Here is a 19372-nt window from a genome sequence, read left to right on the forward strand (position 1 = left end):
TCTGGCAAACAAATGCTGGTCTACAATACATAGTTGACCGTTCTAAGTTACTCTATTGAAACGATAGACCATTTGCTTCGAAGCGCCTCGTGTGCTCGTTTTGAAAAGCCCATACATTCGATTGTTGTTTAGTTTTGGGTTCATATATAGATCAATGATTTGTTGCCTATCACGATCTTATAGACGTTTTTTTTAAACACAACGCGACCAAATCTTTTCAACAGCCAAATGTTCGTGCAAAATTGAATGTATGCAAGTGGATCTAATGCCCAAGTAAGCCTCAATCTCATGGTATGTCCTATGACGATCAGTTTACGCACATCATCGATGTTTTGTGGTACAACAGCCGATTTTGGACGACCTTTACAAAATTCATCCGTAGCAAAGTGTAACCATGATTGAATTCGGAAAACCAGCGAAACACGGTGGCAGGAGATGGTGCTTCACCACAAATAACTGAAGCGAGTTGATGGGCACAATGCTTTTGTTTTAATCCCATCGATAATCATAGAACATAATCGCACGAAAATGTTTGAGATTTAATTCCATTTTTCAACCAAGATGAACGTTTCATCTTGGTTTCAACTTCTTTACGGCAATTCAGATATTTACATATGTGGTATGTAAATGCTATTTTATACGGAAATACTGGAGTTATATTTGGAAAAAATATGTTAACTGTCTACTAAAAGAAGTGATACGCCTATGGATTACGAATGCTTCATCATTTTATCACTCTCTCATTCATACAAATAGACTTAGGCAAATCATAGCCATTCTAGCAAAACCACTATCAGATACAACATTGAGTAGTTTAGTTGGATCCCTGTGTTTATAGAAGATTCCATGGGAAAATCCTCTACTTTTAATTCTGTTACTTCATCAGTATCATTAATACAAACAGTTTCTGTAGAAATTGGATCACAGTTATAATTAGAACACACTGTAACATTGATATTTTCGAAAAACTTGTACATATCCAAGCTAAAATCACAATTTAAAGAATTATTTGCTACTACAATTTCTTTAACATTGGGTAGATTTTTATAAAGCGTTTTAAAGTTAAAACTGGTTAAATTATTATCACTGACATCGAGAACTGTCAACAAATTTTGTACTTCATATTTATAATCGAAATTTATTTTGTTTATTGAATTTATGTTCAACCATAGATATCTTAGTTTCTCCATGTGGCCGAAATAATCAAAAAATTCGATGTATTCGAATAAATTATTAACTAAATCTAATATTTCTATATTATCCAAACCTATGAAACCATAGGGTTTGACTGTTTTTAAGAAATTATTGCCTAAATGAAGAGATCGAAGATTTTTCAGACCGTTAAATGAACTTGTTTGTACTTCTGTTAAATTATTATAACTCAATTGTAGATCTATGAGACTAGTTAACTGCTTAAAATTATATTGAACTAAATAACTAATACTGTTGTGGCTGATATATAAAAAATGTAAATTTATTAAATTATTAAAAGTATTTGGGTGGATATTGTGGATTCTGTTGTGTTCTAAATACAGAATTTTTAGGTTACGTAAATGCCTGAACATATTTTCCTCTAATTTATCCAGTTGATTATAATTCAAATAAAGATATTTGAGATTATATAAGCCGGAAAAAGCTTCCGAATTTATAAAAACGATTCGATTGAAACTCAAATTTAATACATCCAAGTTTTCTAGATCCAAAAATAAATTGTTGGTTAATATTTTAATATAATTTGTACTCAAATCGAGATGCATTAACCTCTTTACTCCCATAAAACACATAGTTTCCAACATTTGTATACTATTATTATGTAAAATTAATATTTTTAATAAAAAAAATTTCTCGAAAGCGTGTTTTCTTAATACCCTAACACCACAATTATGAAAATCCACTATGGAAATATTGTTCAACTTCGGGAAATTGAACGTTGTCTCGTCGAGGATATCCAAAGAACAATTTTGGCATTTGAACCAATGAGTGCGATTAAGAGGAATGTCGAACATGTGAAAAAAATTCATATTGGCATTAGAACAAGTCATCTGTTGTCCTTGGTGGCTAAATTGGAATTTGCAAATTGGAAACTCTTCGAAATTCGTTGGAACTGCTAGAGGTAACAATAAAGTTGATATGATAGGTAACCATTTTGCCATTGTCCTAAAAAAAATATTTTACCCTTTATCTTAACAAAAATCTCATCATGTAGCGGGTGCTCAATTAAGAACGTCTGTCGGCCTTATTATATACAACTTCAGGGAAAAAATTATAATAAAAGTGGCTTCGAGAAACACGTAAAGAGCCTGGGACTAATTTGGGGCTGGAAGCTGGCCTTTTGGCCAAGGTTAGCTGCCTTATGTCTTCTTGTGGCAGTCCAGCTACTGCATTGGCCACTTCTCGAAGACTCTGCCAATAGGTTGACCATTTGAGAAGCTTTATCACTTTTTGTGTCCATTTTTAGGTACAATTCTTGTTTGTTGTTAATAAAGATGTGTATCGATTGACTGTTAACTGATTAGTAATGGATAGGTAGATAATTTTTTTAAGAGTTGGTTACCCCTAATTATATAATTAATATTAGCTTTAAGATTTTACTACGAAAAAAGCAATTTCTGCAATTTTTTACTGCTTAGACCTCTTTTACATGATTTTTTGAAACGTTATCTTAATTTCAGGTATCTCTAAATTGAAATTTCTTTTAAAAGCTTATAATATTGACGTTTCGACTATTTTCAGCCTTTATCAAAATTGTCAGTGTCAAATTATATTTCGATAAGGCTGAATCTAATCGAGGCGTCAATATTATATGCTTTTAAACGAAATTTTAATGGATAGAGACCTAAAATCAAGATAATTTTACATAAAAATCAGTTTCAGTGACTTGCGCATAACTAACTGCATAATTATTGCGCCATAGGTGTTCGTCCATCATTTTTTATACATGAAATCAGTCGCTGACGGGTGGATAAGACAGCAGTTTCAATTTCTGTCATTGAAATACTTTGTATTGCCTATCGTATTCTTTCAATCATATCATCGCTTGTCGTGGGTCTATTGGTGTAAATGAGATCTTTTATTCGATCCCACAAATAAAAATCAAGGCAAGATAGGTCTGGATATTTGAAGTTGTAAGAAAATTCGTTCTTGTGATATGGTCGACGACCGTTCTTAGTTGCCCACCCGGTATATACATTCAAAAATTATTCATATTATTTATTCAAAGAAAGTACATATAAAGATTCACAACAATATAAATATTGGTCTCGTGTTTGTATTTCTTTCATAATAATAATAATAATATTCTGACTACTAAATATTGCCCAAGGATGAATTGATTAGAATAATGGTCAACATTTTAGCAATAGCCAACATTGTTTGGTATTATATAAAAGAGATTATCGCACCGTAGTCGATTTCTCAAAGATGACTTAATAGCTTTATAATTACTTTCTACTTATATATATATATATAATTAGGGTTTGCTCAATAAAAAATTTTCGTACGCCGTCCGTATTCAAGATAAAGGGCGTTGAAGAAAAAAAAATAAACACATTATATTAAGATTTCATCAGAATATGGTTTGTAAGTTGATACATCCAATGAATTTGTTTTTATATTCAAGTTCACTTGAAATTTTGCTTAAAAAATCTTATATTGATAAAGTTATGTTCAATACTACTTGGTACGAACCGTGCAACTAGCGCCATCTATGAGAGTCAGACATAAAAAACTATTTTATTGGATGTACCGGCTTCCAAATCATATTCGGATAAAATTTCAATACAATGTGTATATATTTTTTTCTTCAATCCCCTTTATCTTGAATACGGATGGCGTCACGAAAATTTTTCTCTGAGCAAATCCCAAATATTTTTCAGTTTTCTATCTATCCTAGAGACTGGATCACCTTTTCTTGAAACACGAGGTTGAAATTTCATGATAAATTTAATAATAAAATAATCTCTATGTGGAGTAATTTTACAAGAAAATTTGTATATCCAATTTGCAGTCTTTGAACACAAAAGAGGGTTTATTTCAAAAAAGACAGTATTTAAAGACAAATAATGAATTGTTTTTGAAATAAAAAATCCCCAAAGAAAAATAATAAACTGTTTTTGGATTAAATGACAGTTTGTTTTTGCAAAAGTCAGTCTTTAAACAAACATAAAGAATTGTTTTTAAAATGAAAAGTGTCTAAAAATAAACAACAAACTGTTTTTGAAATAAAAAGTCTCTAAAGACAAAAGACAGTCTTTGAACACAAATGAGGGTTTGTTTCAAAATAGAGAGTATTTAAAAACAAATAACGAATTGTTTTTGAAATAAAAAATCCCCAAAGAAAAATAATAAACTGTTTTTGGATTAAATGACAGTTTGTTTTTGCAAAAGTCAGTCTTTAAACAAACATAAAGAATTGTTTTTAAAATGAAAAGTGTCTAAAAATAAACAACAAACTGTTTTTGAAATAAAAAGTCTCTAAAGACAAAAGACAGTCTTTGAACACAAATGAGGGTTTGTTTCAAAATAGAGAGTATTTAAAAACAAATAACGAATTGTTTTTGAAATAAAAAATCCCCAAAGAAAAATAATAAACTGTTTTTGGATTAAATGACAGTTTGTTTTTGCAAAAGTCAGTCTTTAAACAAACATAAAGAATTGTTTTTAAAATGAAAAGTGTCTAAAAATAAACAACAAACTGTTTTTGAAATAAAAAGTCTCTAAAGACAAAAGACAGTCTTTGAACACAAATGAGGGTTTGTTTCAAAATAGAGAGTATTTAAAAACAAATAACGAATTGTTTTTGAAATAAAAAATCCCCAAAGAAAAATAATAAACTGTTTTTGGATTAAATGACAGTTTGTTTTTGCAAAAGTCAGTCTTTAAACAAACATAAAGAATTGTTTTTAAAATGAAAAGTGTCTAAAAATAAACAACAAACTGTTTTTGAAATAAAAAGTCTCTAAAGACAAAAGACAGTCTTTGAACACAAATGAGGGTTTGTTTCAAAATAGAGAGTATTTAAAAACAAATAACGAATTGTTTTTGAAATAAAAAATCCCCAAAGAAAAATAATAAACTGTTTTTGGATTAAATGACAGTTTGTTTTTGCAAAAGTCAGTCTTTAAACAAACATAAAGAATTGTTTTTAAAATGAAAAGTGTCTAAAAATAAACAACAAACTGTTTTTGAAATAAAAAGTCTCTAAAGACAAAAGACAGTCTTTGAACACAAATGAGGGTTTGTTTCAAAATAGAGAGTATTTAAAAACAAATAACGAATTGTTTTTGAAATAAAAAATCCCCAAAGAAAAATAATAAACTGTTTTTGGATTAAATGACAGTTTGTTTTTGCAAAAGTCAGTCTTTAAACAAACATAAAGAATTGTTTTTAAAATGAAAAGTGTCTAAAAATAAACAACAAACTGTTTTTGAAATAAAAAGTCTCTAAAGACAAAAGACAGTCTTTGAACACAAATGAGGGTTTGTTTCAAAATAGAGAGTATTTAAAAACAAATAACGAATTGTTTTTGAAATAAAAAATCCCCAAAGAAAAATAATAAACTGTTTTTGGATTAAATGACAGTTTGTTTTTGCAAAAGTCAGTCTTTAAACAAACATAAAGAATTGTTTTTAAAATGAAAAGTGTCTAAAAATAAACAACAAACTGTTTTTGAAATAAAAAGTCTCTAAAGACAAAAGACAGTCTTTGAACACAAATGAGGGTTTGTTTCAAAATAGAGAGTATTTAAAAACAAATAACGAATTGTTTTTGAAATAAAAAATCCCCAAAGAAAAATAATAAACTGTTTTTGGATTAAATGACAGTTTGTTTTTGCAAAAGTCAGTCTTTAAACAAACATAAAGAATTGTTTTTAAAATGAAAAGTGTCTAAAAATAAACAACAAACTGTTTTTGAAATAAAAAGTCTCTAAAGACAAAAGACAGTCTTTGAACACAAATGAGGGTTTGTTTCAAAATAGAGAGTATTTAAAAACAAATAACGAATTGTTTTTGAAATAAAAAATCCCCAAAGAAAAATAATAAACTGTTTTTGGATTAAATGACAGTTTGTTTTTGCAAAAGTCAGTCTTTAAACAAACATAAAGAATTGTTTTTAAAATGAAAAGTGTCTAAAAATAAACAACAAACTGTTTTTGAAATAAAAAGTCTCTAAAGACAAAAGACAGTCTTTGAACACAAATGAGGGTTTGTTTCAAAATAGAGAGTATTTAAAAACAAATAACGAATTGTTTTTGAAATAAAAAATCCCCAAAGAAAAATAATAAACTGTTTTTGGATTAAATGACAGTTTGTTTTTGCAAAAGTCAGTCTTTAAACAAACATAAAGAATTGTTTTCAAAATGAAAAGTGTCTAAAAATAAACAACAAACTGTTTTTGAAATAAAAAGTCTCTAAAGACAAAAGACAGTCTTTGAACACAAATGAGGGTTTGTTTCAAAATAGAGAGTATTTAAAAACAAATAACGAATTGTTTTTGAAATAAAAAATCCCCAAAGAAAAATAATAAATTGTTTTTGGATTAAATGACAGTTTGTTTTTGCAAAAGTCAGTCTTTAAACAAACATAAAGAATTGTTTTTAAAATGAAAAGTGTCTAAAAATAAACAACAAACTGTTTTTGAAATAAAAAGTCTCTAAAGACAAAAGACAGTCTTTGAACACAAATGAGGGTTTGTTTCAAAATAGAGAGTATTTAAAAACAAATAACGAATTGTTTTTGAAATAAAAAATCCCCAAAGAAAAATAATAAACTGTTTTTGGATTAAATGACAGTTTGTTTTTGCAAAAGTCAGTCTTTAAACAAACATAAAGAATTGTTTTTAAAATGAAAAGTGTCTAAAAATAAACAACAAACTGTTTTTGAAATAAAAAGTCTCTAAAGACAAAAGACAGTCTTTGAACACAAATGAGGGTTTGTTTCAAAATAGAGAGTATTTAAAAACAAATAACGAATTGTTTTTGAAATAAAAAATCCCCAAAGAAAAATAATAAACTGTTTTTGGATTAAATGACAGTTTGTTTTTGCAAAAGTCAGTCTTTAAACAAACATAAAGAATTGTTTTTAAAATGAAAAGTGTCTAAAAATAAACAACAAACTGTTTTTGAAATAAAAAGTCTCTAAAGACAAAAGACAGTCTTTGAACACAAATGAGGGTTTGTTTCAAAATAGAGAGTATTTAAAAACAAATAACGAATTGTTTTTGAAATAAAAAATCCCCAAAGAAAAATAATAAACTGTTTTTGGATTAAATGACAGTTTGTTTTTGCAAAAGTCAGTCTTTAAACAAACATAAAGAATTGTTTTTAAAATGAAAAGTGTCTAAAAATAAACAACAAACTGTTTTTGAAATAAAAAGTCTCTAAAGACAAAAGACAGTCTTTGAACACAAATGAGGGTTTGTTTCAAAATAGAGAGTATTTAAAAACAAATAACGAATTGTTTTTGAAATAAAAAATCCCCAAAGAAAAATAATAAACTGTTTTTGGATTAAATGACAGTTTGTTTTTGCAAAAGTCAGTCTTTAAACAAACATAAAGAATTGTTTTTAAAATGAAAAGTGTCTAAAAATAAACAACAAACTGTTTTTGAAATAAAAAGTCTCTAAAGACAAAAGACAGTCTTTGAACACAAATGAGGGTTTGTTTCAAAATAGAGAGTATTTAAAAACAAATAACGAATTGTTTTTGAAATAAAAAATCCCCAAAGAAAAATAATAAACTGTTTTTGGATTAAATGACAGTTTGTTTTTGCAAAAGTCAGTCTTTAAACAAACATAAAGAATTGTTTTTAAAATGAAAAGTGTCTAAAAATAAACAACAAACTGTTTTTGAAATAAAAAGTCTCTAAAGACAAAAGACAGTCTTTGAACACAAATGAGGGTTTGTTTCAAAATAGAGAGTATTTAAAAACAAATAACGAATTGTTTTTGAAATAAAAAATCCCCAAAGAAAAATAATAAACTGTTTTTGGATTAAATGACAGTTTGTTTTTGCAAAAGTCAGTCTTTAAACAAACATAAAGAATTGTTTTTAAAATGAAAAGTGTCTAAAAATAAACAACAAACTGTTTTTGAAATAAAAAGTCTCTAAAGACAAAAGACAGTCTTTGAACACAAATGAGGGTTTGTTTCAAAATAGAGAGTATTTAAAAACAAATAACGAATTGTTTTTGAAATAAAAAATCCCCAAAGAAAAATAATAAACTGTTTTTGGATTAAATGACAGTTTGTTTTTGCAAAAGTCAGTCTTTAAACAAACATAAAGAATTGTTTTTAAAATGAAAAGTGTCTAAAAATAAACAACAAACTGTTTTTGAAATAAAAAGTCTCTAAAGACAAAAGACAGTCTTTGAACACAAATGAGGGTTTGTTTCAAAATAGAGAGTATTTAAAAACAAATAACGAATTGTTTTTGAAATAAAAAATCCCCAAAGAAAAATAATAAACTGTTTTTGGATTAAATGACAGTTTGTTTTTGCAAAAGTCAGTCTTTAAACAAACATAAAGAATTGTTTTTAAAATGAAAAGTGTCTAAAAATAAACAACAAACTGTTTTTGAAATAAAAAGTCTCTAAAGACAAAAGACAGTCTTTGAACACAAATGAGGGTTTGTTTCAAAATAGAGAGTATTTAAAAACAAATAACGAATTGTTTTTGAAATAAAAAATCCCCAAAGAAAAATAATAAACTGTTTTTGGATTAAATGACAGTTTGTTTTTGCAAAAGTCAGTCTTTAAACAAACATAAAGAATTGTTTTTAAAATGAAAAGTGTCTAAAAATAAACAACAAACTGTTTTTGAAATAAAAAGTCTCTAAAGACAAAAGACAGTCTTTGAACACAAATGAGGGTTTGTTTCAAAATAGAGAGTATTTAAAAACAAATAACGAATTGTTTTTGAAATAAAAAATCCCCAAAGAAAAATAATAAACTGTTTTTGGATTAAATGACAGTTTGTTTTTGCAAAAGTCAGTCTTTAAACAAACATAAAGAATTGTTTTTAAAATGAAAAGTGTCTAAAAATAAACAACAAACTGTTTTTGAAATAAAAAGTCTCTAAAGACAAAAGACAGTCTTTGAACACAAATGAGGGTTTGTTTCAAAATAGAGAGTATTTAAAAACAAATAACGAATTGTTTTTGAAATAAAAAATCCCCAAAGAAAAATAATAAACTGTTTTTGGATTAAATGACAGTTTGTTTTTGCAAAAGTCAGTCTTTAAACAAACATAAAGAATTGTTTTTAAAATGAAAAGTGTCTAAAAATAAACAACAAACTGTTTTTGAAATAAAAAGTCTCTAAAGACAAAAGACAGTCTTTGAACACAAATGAGGGTTTGTTTCAAAATAGAGAGTATTTAAAAACAAATAACGAATTGTTTTTGAAATAAAAAATCCCCAAAGAAAAATAATAAACTGTTTTTGGATTAAATGACAGTTTGTTTTTGCAAAAGTCAGTCTTTAAACAAACATAAAGAATTGTTTTTAAAATGAAAAGTGTCTAAAAATAAACAACAAACTGTTTTTGAAATAAAAAGTCTCTAAAGACAAAAGACAGTCTTTGAACACAAATGAGGGTTTGTTTCAAAATAGAGAGTATTTAAAAACAAATAACGAATTGTTTTTGAAATAAAAAATCCCCAAAGAAAAATAATAAATTGTTTTTGGATTAAATGACAGTTTGTTTTTGCAAAAGTCAGTCTTTAAACAAACATAAAGAATTGTTTTTAAAATGAAAAGTGTCTAAAAATAAACAACAAACTGTTTTTGAAATAAAAAGTCTCTAAAGACAAAAGACAGTCTTTGAACACAAATGAGGGTTTGTTTCAAAATAGAGAGTATTTAAAAACAAATAACGAATTGTTTTTGAAATAAAAAATCCCCAAAGAAAAATAATAAACTGTTTTTGGATTAAATGACAGTTTGTTTTTGCAAAAGTCAGTCTTTAAACAAACATAAAGAATTGTTTTTAAAATGAAAAGTGTCTAAAAATAAACAACAAACTGTTTTTGAAATAAAAAGTCTCTAAAGACAAAAGACAGTCTTTGAACACAAATGAGGGTTTGTTTCAAAATAGAGAGTATTTAAAAACAAATAACGAATTGTTTTTGAAATAAAAAATCCCCAAAGAAAAATAATAAACTGTTTTTGGATTAAATGACAGTTTGTTTTTGCAAAAGTCAGTCTTTAAACAAACATAAAGAATTGTTTTTAAAATGAAAAGTGTCTAAAAATAAACAACAAACTGTTTTTGAAATAAAAAGTCTCTAAAGACAAAAGACAGTCTTTGAACACAAATGAGGGTTTGTTTCAAAATAGAGAGTATTTAAAAACAAATAACGAATTGTTTTTGAAATAAAAAATCCCCAAAGAAAAATAATAAACTGTTTTTGGATTAAATGACAGTTTGTTTTTGCAAAAGTCAGTCTTTAAACAAACATAAAGAATTGTTTTTAAAATGAAAAGTGTCTAAAAATAAACAACAAACTGTTTTTGAAATAAAAAGTCTCTAAAGACAAAAGACAGTCTTTGAACACAAATGAGGGTTTGTTTCAAAATAGAGAGTATTTAAAAACAAATAACGAATTGTTTTTGAAATAAAAAATCCCCAAAGAAAAATAATAAACTGTTTTTGGATTAAATGACAGTTTGTTTTTGCAAAAGTCAGTCTTTAAACAAACATAAAGAATTGTTTTTAAAATGAAAAGTGTCTAAAAATAAACAACAAACTGTTTTTGAAATAAAAAGTCTCTAAAGACAAAAGACAGTCTTTGAACACAAATGAGGGTTTGTTTCAAAATAGAGAGTATTTAAAAACAAATAACGAATTGTTTTTGAAATAAAAAATCCCCAAAGAAAAATAATAAACTGTTTTTGGATTAAATGACAGTTTGTTTTTGCAAAAGTCAGTCTTTAAACAAACATAAAGAATTGTTTTTAAAATGAAAAGTGTCTAAAAATAAACAACAAACTGTTTTTGAAATAAAAAGTCTCTAAAGACAAAAGACAGTCTTTGAACACAAATGAGGGTTTGTTTCAAAATAGAGAGTATTTAAAAACAAATAACGAATTGTTTTTGAAATAAAAAATCCCCAAAGAAAAATAATAAACTGTTTTTGGATTAAATGACAGTTTGTTTTTGCAAAAGTCAGTCTTTAAACAAACATAAAGAATTGTTTTTAAAATGAAAAGTGTCTAAAAATAAACAACAAACTGTTTTTGAAATAAAAAGTCTCTAAAGACAAAAGACAGTCTTTGAACACAAATGAGGGTTTGTTTCAAAATAGAGAGTATTTAAAAACAAATAACGAATTGTTTTTGAAATAAAAAATCCCCAAAGAAAAATAATAAACTGTTTTTGGATTAAATGACAGTTTGTTTTTGCAAAAGTCAGTCTTTAAACAAACATAAAGAATTGTTTTTAAAATGAAAAGTGTCTAAAAATAAACAACAAACTGTTTTTGAAATAAAAAGTCTCTAAAGACAAAAGACAGTCTTTGAACACAAATGAGGGTTTGTTTCAAAATAGAGAGTATTTAAAAACAAATAACGAATTGTTTTTGAAATAAAAAATCCCCAAAGAAAAATAATAAACTGTTTTTGGATTAAATGACAGTTTGTTTTTGCAAAAGTCAGTCTTTAAACAAACATAAAGAATTGTTTTTAAAATGAAAAGTGTCTAAAAATAAACAACAAACTGTTTTTGAAATAAAAAGTCTCTAAAGACAAAAGACAGTCTTTGAACACAAATGAGGGTTTGTTTCAAAATAGAGAGTATTTAAAAACAAATAACGAATTGTTTTTGAAATAAAAAATCCCCAAAGAAAAATAATAAACTGTTTTTGGATTAAATGACAGTTTGTTTTTGCAAAAGTCAGTCTTTAAACAAACATAAAGAATTGTTTTTAAAATGAAAAGTGTCTAAAAATAAACAACAAACTGTTTTTGAAATAAAAAGTCTCTAAAGACAAAAGACAGTCTTTGAACACAAATGAGGGTTTGTTTCAAAATAGAGAGTATTTAAAAACAAATAACGAATTGTTTTTGAAATAAAAAATCCCCAAAGAAAAATAATAAACTGTTTTTGGATTAAATGACAGTTTGTTTTTGCAAAAGTCAGTCTTTAAACAAACATAAAGAATTGTTTTTAAAATGAAAAGTGTCTAAAAATAAACAACAAACTGTTTTTGAAATAAAAAGTCTCTAAAGACAAAAGACAGTCTTTGAACACAAATGAGGGTTTGTTTCAAAATAGAGAGTATTTAAAAACAAATAACGAATTGTTTTTGAAATAAAAAATCCCCAAAGAAAAATAATAAACTGTTTTTGGATTAAATGACAGTTTGTTTTTGCAAAAGTCAGTCTTTAAACAAACATAAAGAATTGTTTTTAAAATGAAAAGTGTCTAAAAATAAACAACAAACTGTTTTTGAAATAAAAAGTCTCTAAAGACAAAAGACAGTCTTTGAACACAAATGAGGGTTTGTTTCAAAATAGAGAGTATTTAAAAACAAATAACGAATTGTTTTTGAAATAAAAAATCCCCAAAGAAAAATAATAAACTGTTTTTGGATTAAATGACAGTTTGTTTTTGCAAAAGTCAGTCTTTAAACAAACATAAAGAATTGTTTTTAAAATGAAAAGTGTCTAAAAATAAACAACAAACTGTTTTTGAAATAAAAAGTCTCTAAAGACAAAAGACAGTCTTTGAACACAAATGAGGGTTTGTTTCAAAATAGAGAGTATTTAAAAACAAATAACGAATTGTTTTTGAAATAAAAAATCCCCAAAGAAAAATAATAAACTGTTTTTGGATTAAATGACAGTTTGTTTTTGCAAAAGTCAGTCTTTAAACAAACATAAAGAATTGTTTTTAAAATGAAAAGTGTCTAAAAATAAACAACAAACTGTTTTTGAAATAAAAAGTCTCTAAAGACAAAAGACAGTCTTTGAACACAAATGAGGGTTTGTTTCAAAATAGAGAGTATTTAAAAACAAATAACGAATTGTTTTTGAAATAAAAAATCCCCAAAGAAAAATAATAAACTGTTTTTGGATTAAATGACAGTTTGTTTTTGCAAAAGTCAGTCTTTAAACAAACATAAAGAATTGTTTTTAAAATGAAAAGTGTCTAAAAATAAACAACAAACTGTTTTTGAAATAAAAAGTCTCTAAAGACAAAAGACAGTCTTTGAACACAAATGAGGGTTTGTTTCAAAATAGAGAGTATTTAAAAACAAATAACGAATTGTTTTTGAAATAAAAAATCCCCAAAGAAAAATAATAAACTGTTTTTGGATTAAATGACAGTTTGTTTTTGCAAAAGTCAGTCTTTAAACAAACATAAAGAATTGTTTTTAAAATGAAAAGTGTCTAAAAATAAACAACAAACTGTTTTTGAAATAAAAAGTCTCTAAAGACAAAAGACAGTCTTTGAACACAAATGAGGGTTTGTTTCAAAATAGAGAGTATTTAAAAACAAATAACGAATTGTTTTTGAAATAAAAAATCCCCAAAGAAAAATAATAAATTGTTTTTGGATTAAATGACAGTTTGTTTTTGCAAAAGTCAGTCTTTAAACAAACATAAAGAATTGTTTTTAAAATGAAAAGTGTCTAAAAATAAACAACAAACTGTTTTTGAAATAAAAAGTCTCTAAAGACAAAAGACAGTCTTTGAACACAAATGAGGGTTTGTTTCAAAATAGAGAGTATTTAAAAACAAATAACGAATTGTTTTTGAAATAAAAAATCCCCAAAGAAAAATAATAAACTGTTTTTGGATTAAATGACAGTTTGTTTTTGCAAAAGTCAGTCTTTAAACAAACATAAAGAATTGTTTTTAAAATGAAAAGTGTCTAAAAATAAACAACAAACTGTTTTTGAAATAAAAAGTCTCTAAAGACAAAAGACAGTCTTTGAACACAAATGAGGGTTTGTTTCAAAATAGAGAGTATTTAAAAACAAATAACGAATTGTTTTTGAAATAAAAAATCCCCAAAGAAAAATAATAAACTGTTTTTGGATTAAATGACAGTTTGTTTTTGCAAAAGTCAGTCTTTAAACAAACATAAAGAATTGTTTTTAAAATGAAAAGTGTCTAAAAATAAACAACAAACTGTTTTTGAAATAAAAAGTCTCTAAAGACAAAAGACAGTCTTTGAACACAAATGAGGGTTTGTTTCAAAATAGAGAGTATTTAAAAACAAATAACGAATTGTTTTTGAAATAAAAAATCCCCAAAGAAAAATAATAAACTGTTTTTGGATTAAATGACAGTTTGTTTTTGCAAAAGTCAGTCTTTAAACAAACATAAAGAATTGTTTTTAAAATGAAAAGTGTCTAAAAATAAACAACAAACTGTTTTTGAAATAAAAAGTCTCTAAAGACAAAAGACAGTCTTTGAACACAAATGAGGGTTTGTTTCAAAATAGAGAGTATTTAAAAACAAATAACGAATTGTTTTTGAAATAAAAAATCCCCAAAGAAAAATAATAAACTGTTTTTGGATTAAATGACAGTTTGTTTTTGCAAAAGTCAGTCTTTAAACAAACATAAAGAATTGTTTTTAAAATGAAAAGTGTCTAAAAATAAACAACAAACTGTTTTTGAAATAAAAAGTCTCTAAAGACAAAAGACAGTCTTTGAACACAAATGAGGGTTTGTTTCAAAATAGAGAGTATTTAAAAACAAATAACGAATTGTTTTTGAAATAAAAAATCCCCAAAGAAAAATAATAAACTGTTTTTGGATTAAATGACAGTTTGTTTTTGCAAAAGTCAGTCTTTAAACAAACATAAAGAATTGTTTTTAAAATGAAAAGTGTCTAAAAATAAACAACAAACTGTTTTTGAAATAAAAAGTCTCTAAAGACAAAAGACAGTCTTTGAACACAAATGAGGGTTTGTTTCAAAATAGAGAGTATTTAAAAACAAATAACGAATTGTTTTTGAAATAAAAAATCCCCAAAGAAAAATAATAAACTGTTTTTGGATTAAATGACAGTTTGTTTTTGCAAAAGTCAGTCTTTAAACAAACATAAAGAATTGTTTTTAAAATGAAAAGTGTCTAAAAATAAACAACAAACTGTTTTTGAAATAAAAAGTCTCTAAAGACAAAAGACAGTCTTTGAACACAAATGAGGGTTTGTTTCAAAATAGAGAGTATTTAAAAACAAATAACGAATTGTTTTTGAAATAAAAAATCCCCAAAGAAAAATAATAAACTGTTTTTGGATTAAATGACAGTTTGTTTTTGCAAAAGTCAGTCTTTAAACAAACATAAAGAATTGTTTTTAAAATGAAAAGTGTCTAAAAATAAACAACAAACTGTTTTTGAAATAAAAAGTCTCTAAAGACAAAAGACAGTCTTTGAACACAAATGAGGGTTTGTTTCAAAATAGAGAGTATTTAAAAACAAATAACGAATTGTTTTTGAAATAAAAAATCCCCAAAGAAAAATAATAAATTGTTTTTGGATTAAATGACAGTTTGTTTTTGCAAAAGTCAGTCTTTAAACAAACATAAAGAATTGTTTTTAAAATGAAAAGTGTCTAAAAATAAACAACAAACTGTTTTTGAAATAAAAAGTCTCTAAAGACAAAAGACAGTCTTTGAACACAAATGAGGGTTTGTTTCAAAATAGAGAGTATTTAAAAACAAATAACGAATTGTTTTTGAAATAAAAAATCCCCAAAGAAAAATAATAAACTGTTTTTGGATTAAATGACAGTTTGTTTTTGCAAAAGTCAGTCTTTAAACAAACATAAAGAATTGTTTTCAAAATGAAAAGTGTCTAAAAATAAATAATAAATTGTTTTTGGAATAAACGACAGTTCATTTTTTGCAAAAGACGAAAATAAAGAATTGTTTTCAAAATAAAAAGTGTCTAAAAATAAATAAAGATTTGTTTTTGAAATAAAAAGTATGACAAAAGATAGTATCAGTATACTTTCGGAATCAATTGGTTTATGTTTATTCAAAAATTAGGACTATAATTGTGATATATTTCTACGACAAATGGCCAAGCCTTCTTTATCTGAGTCATTGATTCATCACGGTATATGTGAGTCTAATTGTAAAACAATTTCTTGTAGGTAGTTCCAATAACTTCGTATCTAATAATATGAATTTATAAATAATGTATTGTTGTTGAAATAATTCAATCCATTATAAATAACCGTTGTGGTTATAATGCGGTACCAAAAAGTCAACCTTAGAAGCAGACCTACCATGTGTTACCATCTATTTAAATAAGCACTAACATTGAGAATTTAAATAGTCATCTTAAATCCTCCGATGATCTGGACAAGGATAAGCTGAACCTAGCTTCCAAGAAGAAAGTGCTAAACATCGACACAAGCAAGTTTTCTGTCTTTAGAAAATTGAACTTTAAGATCTGATCTTCTAATGTGTCTTAAAAGGAAAGACGTCGATCGATGTTTTATGAGTTCTAACTCAGAATCGAAATACAGACTTCAGCTAAGATGTAGGAAAACAAAATAAAAAGTAGCAAAAAGATGTATGGAGGGAATACTATTGGAGTTATACCGTTAACAAAAATATAATACCAAATAGTCGGTAATTGAAGGTAAAATAGTAAAATAACCGAATGGAGTCCTTAATATTTCTATTTTTCAGCCTCCCAAGACTTGGTAAAACCCATTAATCGGATGTCGAATAGCCTTAACCGGTATATTATTCTAATTATGCTTTTTAGATCTTCGATATCAGCGGCTCCAATTAGATAAGCATTGTCTTTCTAATATCTTCTAAGAAAATTATAAAGAGACGTTGAGCAAGGAGATTTTGGGTTGCTACTCAATTTTTATTGTCGAATTATTTTTTTTCATTCTGATTGAGGTATCTTCAAAACATGTGATTTGGACGCATCAACCGCTTCTTCAGGTATAGAAAAACGTTGACCTCGTCACTTGTTTTTGATCTGCAGGAATAAGAAGAAATCATTGGGTGCCAAACAAGGACTGTATGGCGGATGACTTATAAATAAGATGTTTTGGCTGTTCAAAAACTTTTGTTTGAACTGATGTGTGAAAAAATACGCGACCATTTGCCTTGAAGTGCTTGTGTTGGGTTTGATTTTGAAAAACCCATACAGTCGATTGTTGTTTAGTTTCGTCACACTCAATTTTACAGTGGGTCATATATTAAATTGTTCGCGATTTAATTTTTTAACCAAAATGAATGTTTTAAGTATCTGTGAACAACTCAAATAGCATTCGTACGACAACACAAACTTTATGATGGCGATGTCAGATTTGACATATTCACATCAGTGTTGCATATCTCAAAACTTAAGTAGCGACCCTCGTTAGTTAATGAATAAATTGGGTGTTGTGGTTTATCAGGCTCGTTTGTTTTTCAATAAAAAACTCATTGAGAAGACTGCCAAGTAGAGGGTAGGTACAAAATTTTTCAATGACCCTAATGGTGGGTCCACACGAAACAAACTTCCATAAAATTCTAAAGAATTTTGTCTGTGCAAACTAGACAGTACAGACAAACGTCTGTACTGTCTTATTTGTCGTAGCTAAGAAATTTAAATTTTTAGAAGACTGAAACTTTGGAAAAATGAAAGTCTGAAGTAATGAAGTCTAGACAGACATTCTATCCAAATATTTGGGTAAAATTTTTTACTCCGACTTCTCATAGTCTCTACAGATATCTGTACGAACAAAAGTCTGTATCGTGTGAACCCACCATAATTTTTATTTACTGTTTAAGTTTTTTGTAGATTTTTGCACAACTCTGTATATTATAATATCAATAACTTATTTTTAAAATGCCTTTAATTTCATCTATTTGAATTGAATTTACCTTTGTTAAGTAATAAGAAATTTTCACATGTACTTACCCTTATTTAAACTAATCACCCCGTTCTTCTATAAACAATAAATTAACTTCTACATCATGAGGTTTTACTGAGAATATCTTCAGTGTTGTTACTCATTCAACAAAACTTTTACAACTGACCGACGAACACAATTCTGCGTCGTATTTTTTCGTTGGAATCGCTCGAAGATTTATGAAGAAAAAGAGCCGTGGTATTAGATTCGATGTATGTGGTTGTGGTTCTCTCTCTCGATAGACCATTTACCTTTTTAAAAGATCGTTGTTTACCACGGCGTGCAGTGCGGCTGTAACATAATAATCTTTCCAAGGTCAAGCTCTCTTGGTTCTTTGGTTGCTCTTGCATGGGAATCGAATTTCTCTAATATAAGACGAGAGTTGGGAAAGACCTACTTTTTTTAACAGATCGACAAAAATAATTCGTAAAAAAGTTACTGAATATTATTTTCTATGCAGATTACATAATTACAATAGTAAGTTATTAAAATAACAATTAAAAATTTATAACTTTTGTGTCTTTTTTTTATTTATGCTCACTTTAGTTTATAGTTATAAGGTATCCAATAACAATTGCAGATTATAAAAACTGGTTCGAAACTCTTGCCGATAATTTTGTTTGATCTATCTAGCATAGGCGTAGATACCTCATTATATATATTTTATACTTTTTAAAATCTTATGCGAGAAAGTATTCGTTAAAAGACAATCGAATCATTATAAATTGGAAGGCATTATATGCAGTTATTTAGACAAATGCACTTAATTGTAGTCCTACTTAGAACTTGGAAAAATCATTATTATACCTTGTTAACTTGCTTCAACTAAATATTAAATTAGAAAACTTCAAAAGACGAGTAAAATGTATCTGTCTGTAAGGGCGTTTGGTTTAAACATGGTACCAGACGTGAACTGAGACATTTTTTTTCTGGAAAACGAAATTTCAAAGCAAAAACAATAAAGGAAAATGAATTCTTTGCACTAAAACAAAATAACAAGTCCAAAGTATCTTTATAACTAATCATGGTAGTCAGAATCGTCTGAACTAGAGTCATGATTTGATTGAATTATGATGGGTTGTAAAGAGGGTGGTACCACATACTCATCTTCTTCTTTTATACCATGTTCAACACAGTTTATCCAAAGTTCTTGGTGGTCTGCTGCTAGAGCTTTCTTTACGAGTTCTACAATCTCTTTACTCAGTTCCGCAAATTGATTACATTTTTGTGATTCTGATTTTACGTTTGTCCATATTAACTCTATAGGCTTAAATATATAATAGTAAGGAGGTAGTCTGAGAAGAATGACTTTGTTCTTTAGAACATGGCCGATTCAAACAGCAATTTTTACTATTATCAATCCAACCGGAATTTACTACATCGTAACTGTCAGAACATCATCTAGATAAATTGTGTCTATTAGAACTTCGGTAGTCTTTTATCTAAAGCAAATAATTTTATCGTCATCGAACGATCTTTGACGATTCGGTTATT

The 19372-nt window shown here is 26.9% G+C and overlaps 1 protein-coding gene across 1 annotated transcript; it reads right to left on the bottom strand.

Moving 5' to 3' along the window:
* Positions 1-767: 767 nt before the first annotated feature.
* On the bottom strand, positions 768-17939 carry LOC130445865 (insulin-like growth factor-binding protein complex acid labile subunit). Its single transcript, XM_056781752.1, has 2 exons — positions 17887-17939; positions 768-2157 (listed from the first exon to the last, which is right to left on the bottom strand). Exon 2 carries the CDS (start codon positions 2151-2153, stop codon positions 768-770), a length of 1386 nt encoding a protein of 461 aa, XP_056637730.1. The 5' UTR covers positions 2154-2157; positions 17887-17939.
* Positions 17940-19372: the final 1433 nt, after the last annotated feature.

This window comes from Diorhabda sublineata, chromosome 6 (assembly GCF_026230105.1).
Source record: "Diorhabda sublineata isolate icDioSubl1.1 chromosome 6, icDioSubl1.1, whole genome shotgun sequence".
In the NCBI taxonomy this organism is placed as follows: domain Eukaryota; kingdom Metazoa; phylum Arthropoda; class Insecta; order Coleoptera; family Chrysomelidae; genus Diorhabda; species Diorhabda sublineata.

What these genes read in the sequence shown, in the direction of transcription:
- LOC130445865 (XM_056781752.1), bottom strand. Translation starts at nt 2,153, where the DNA reads ATGGCAAAATGGTTACCTATCATATCAACTTTATTGTTACCTCTAGCA.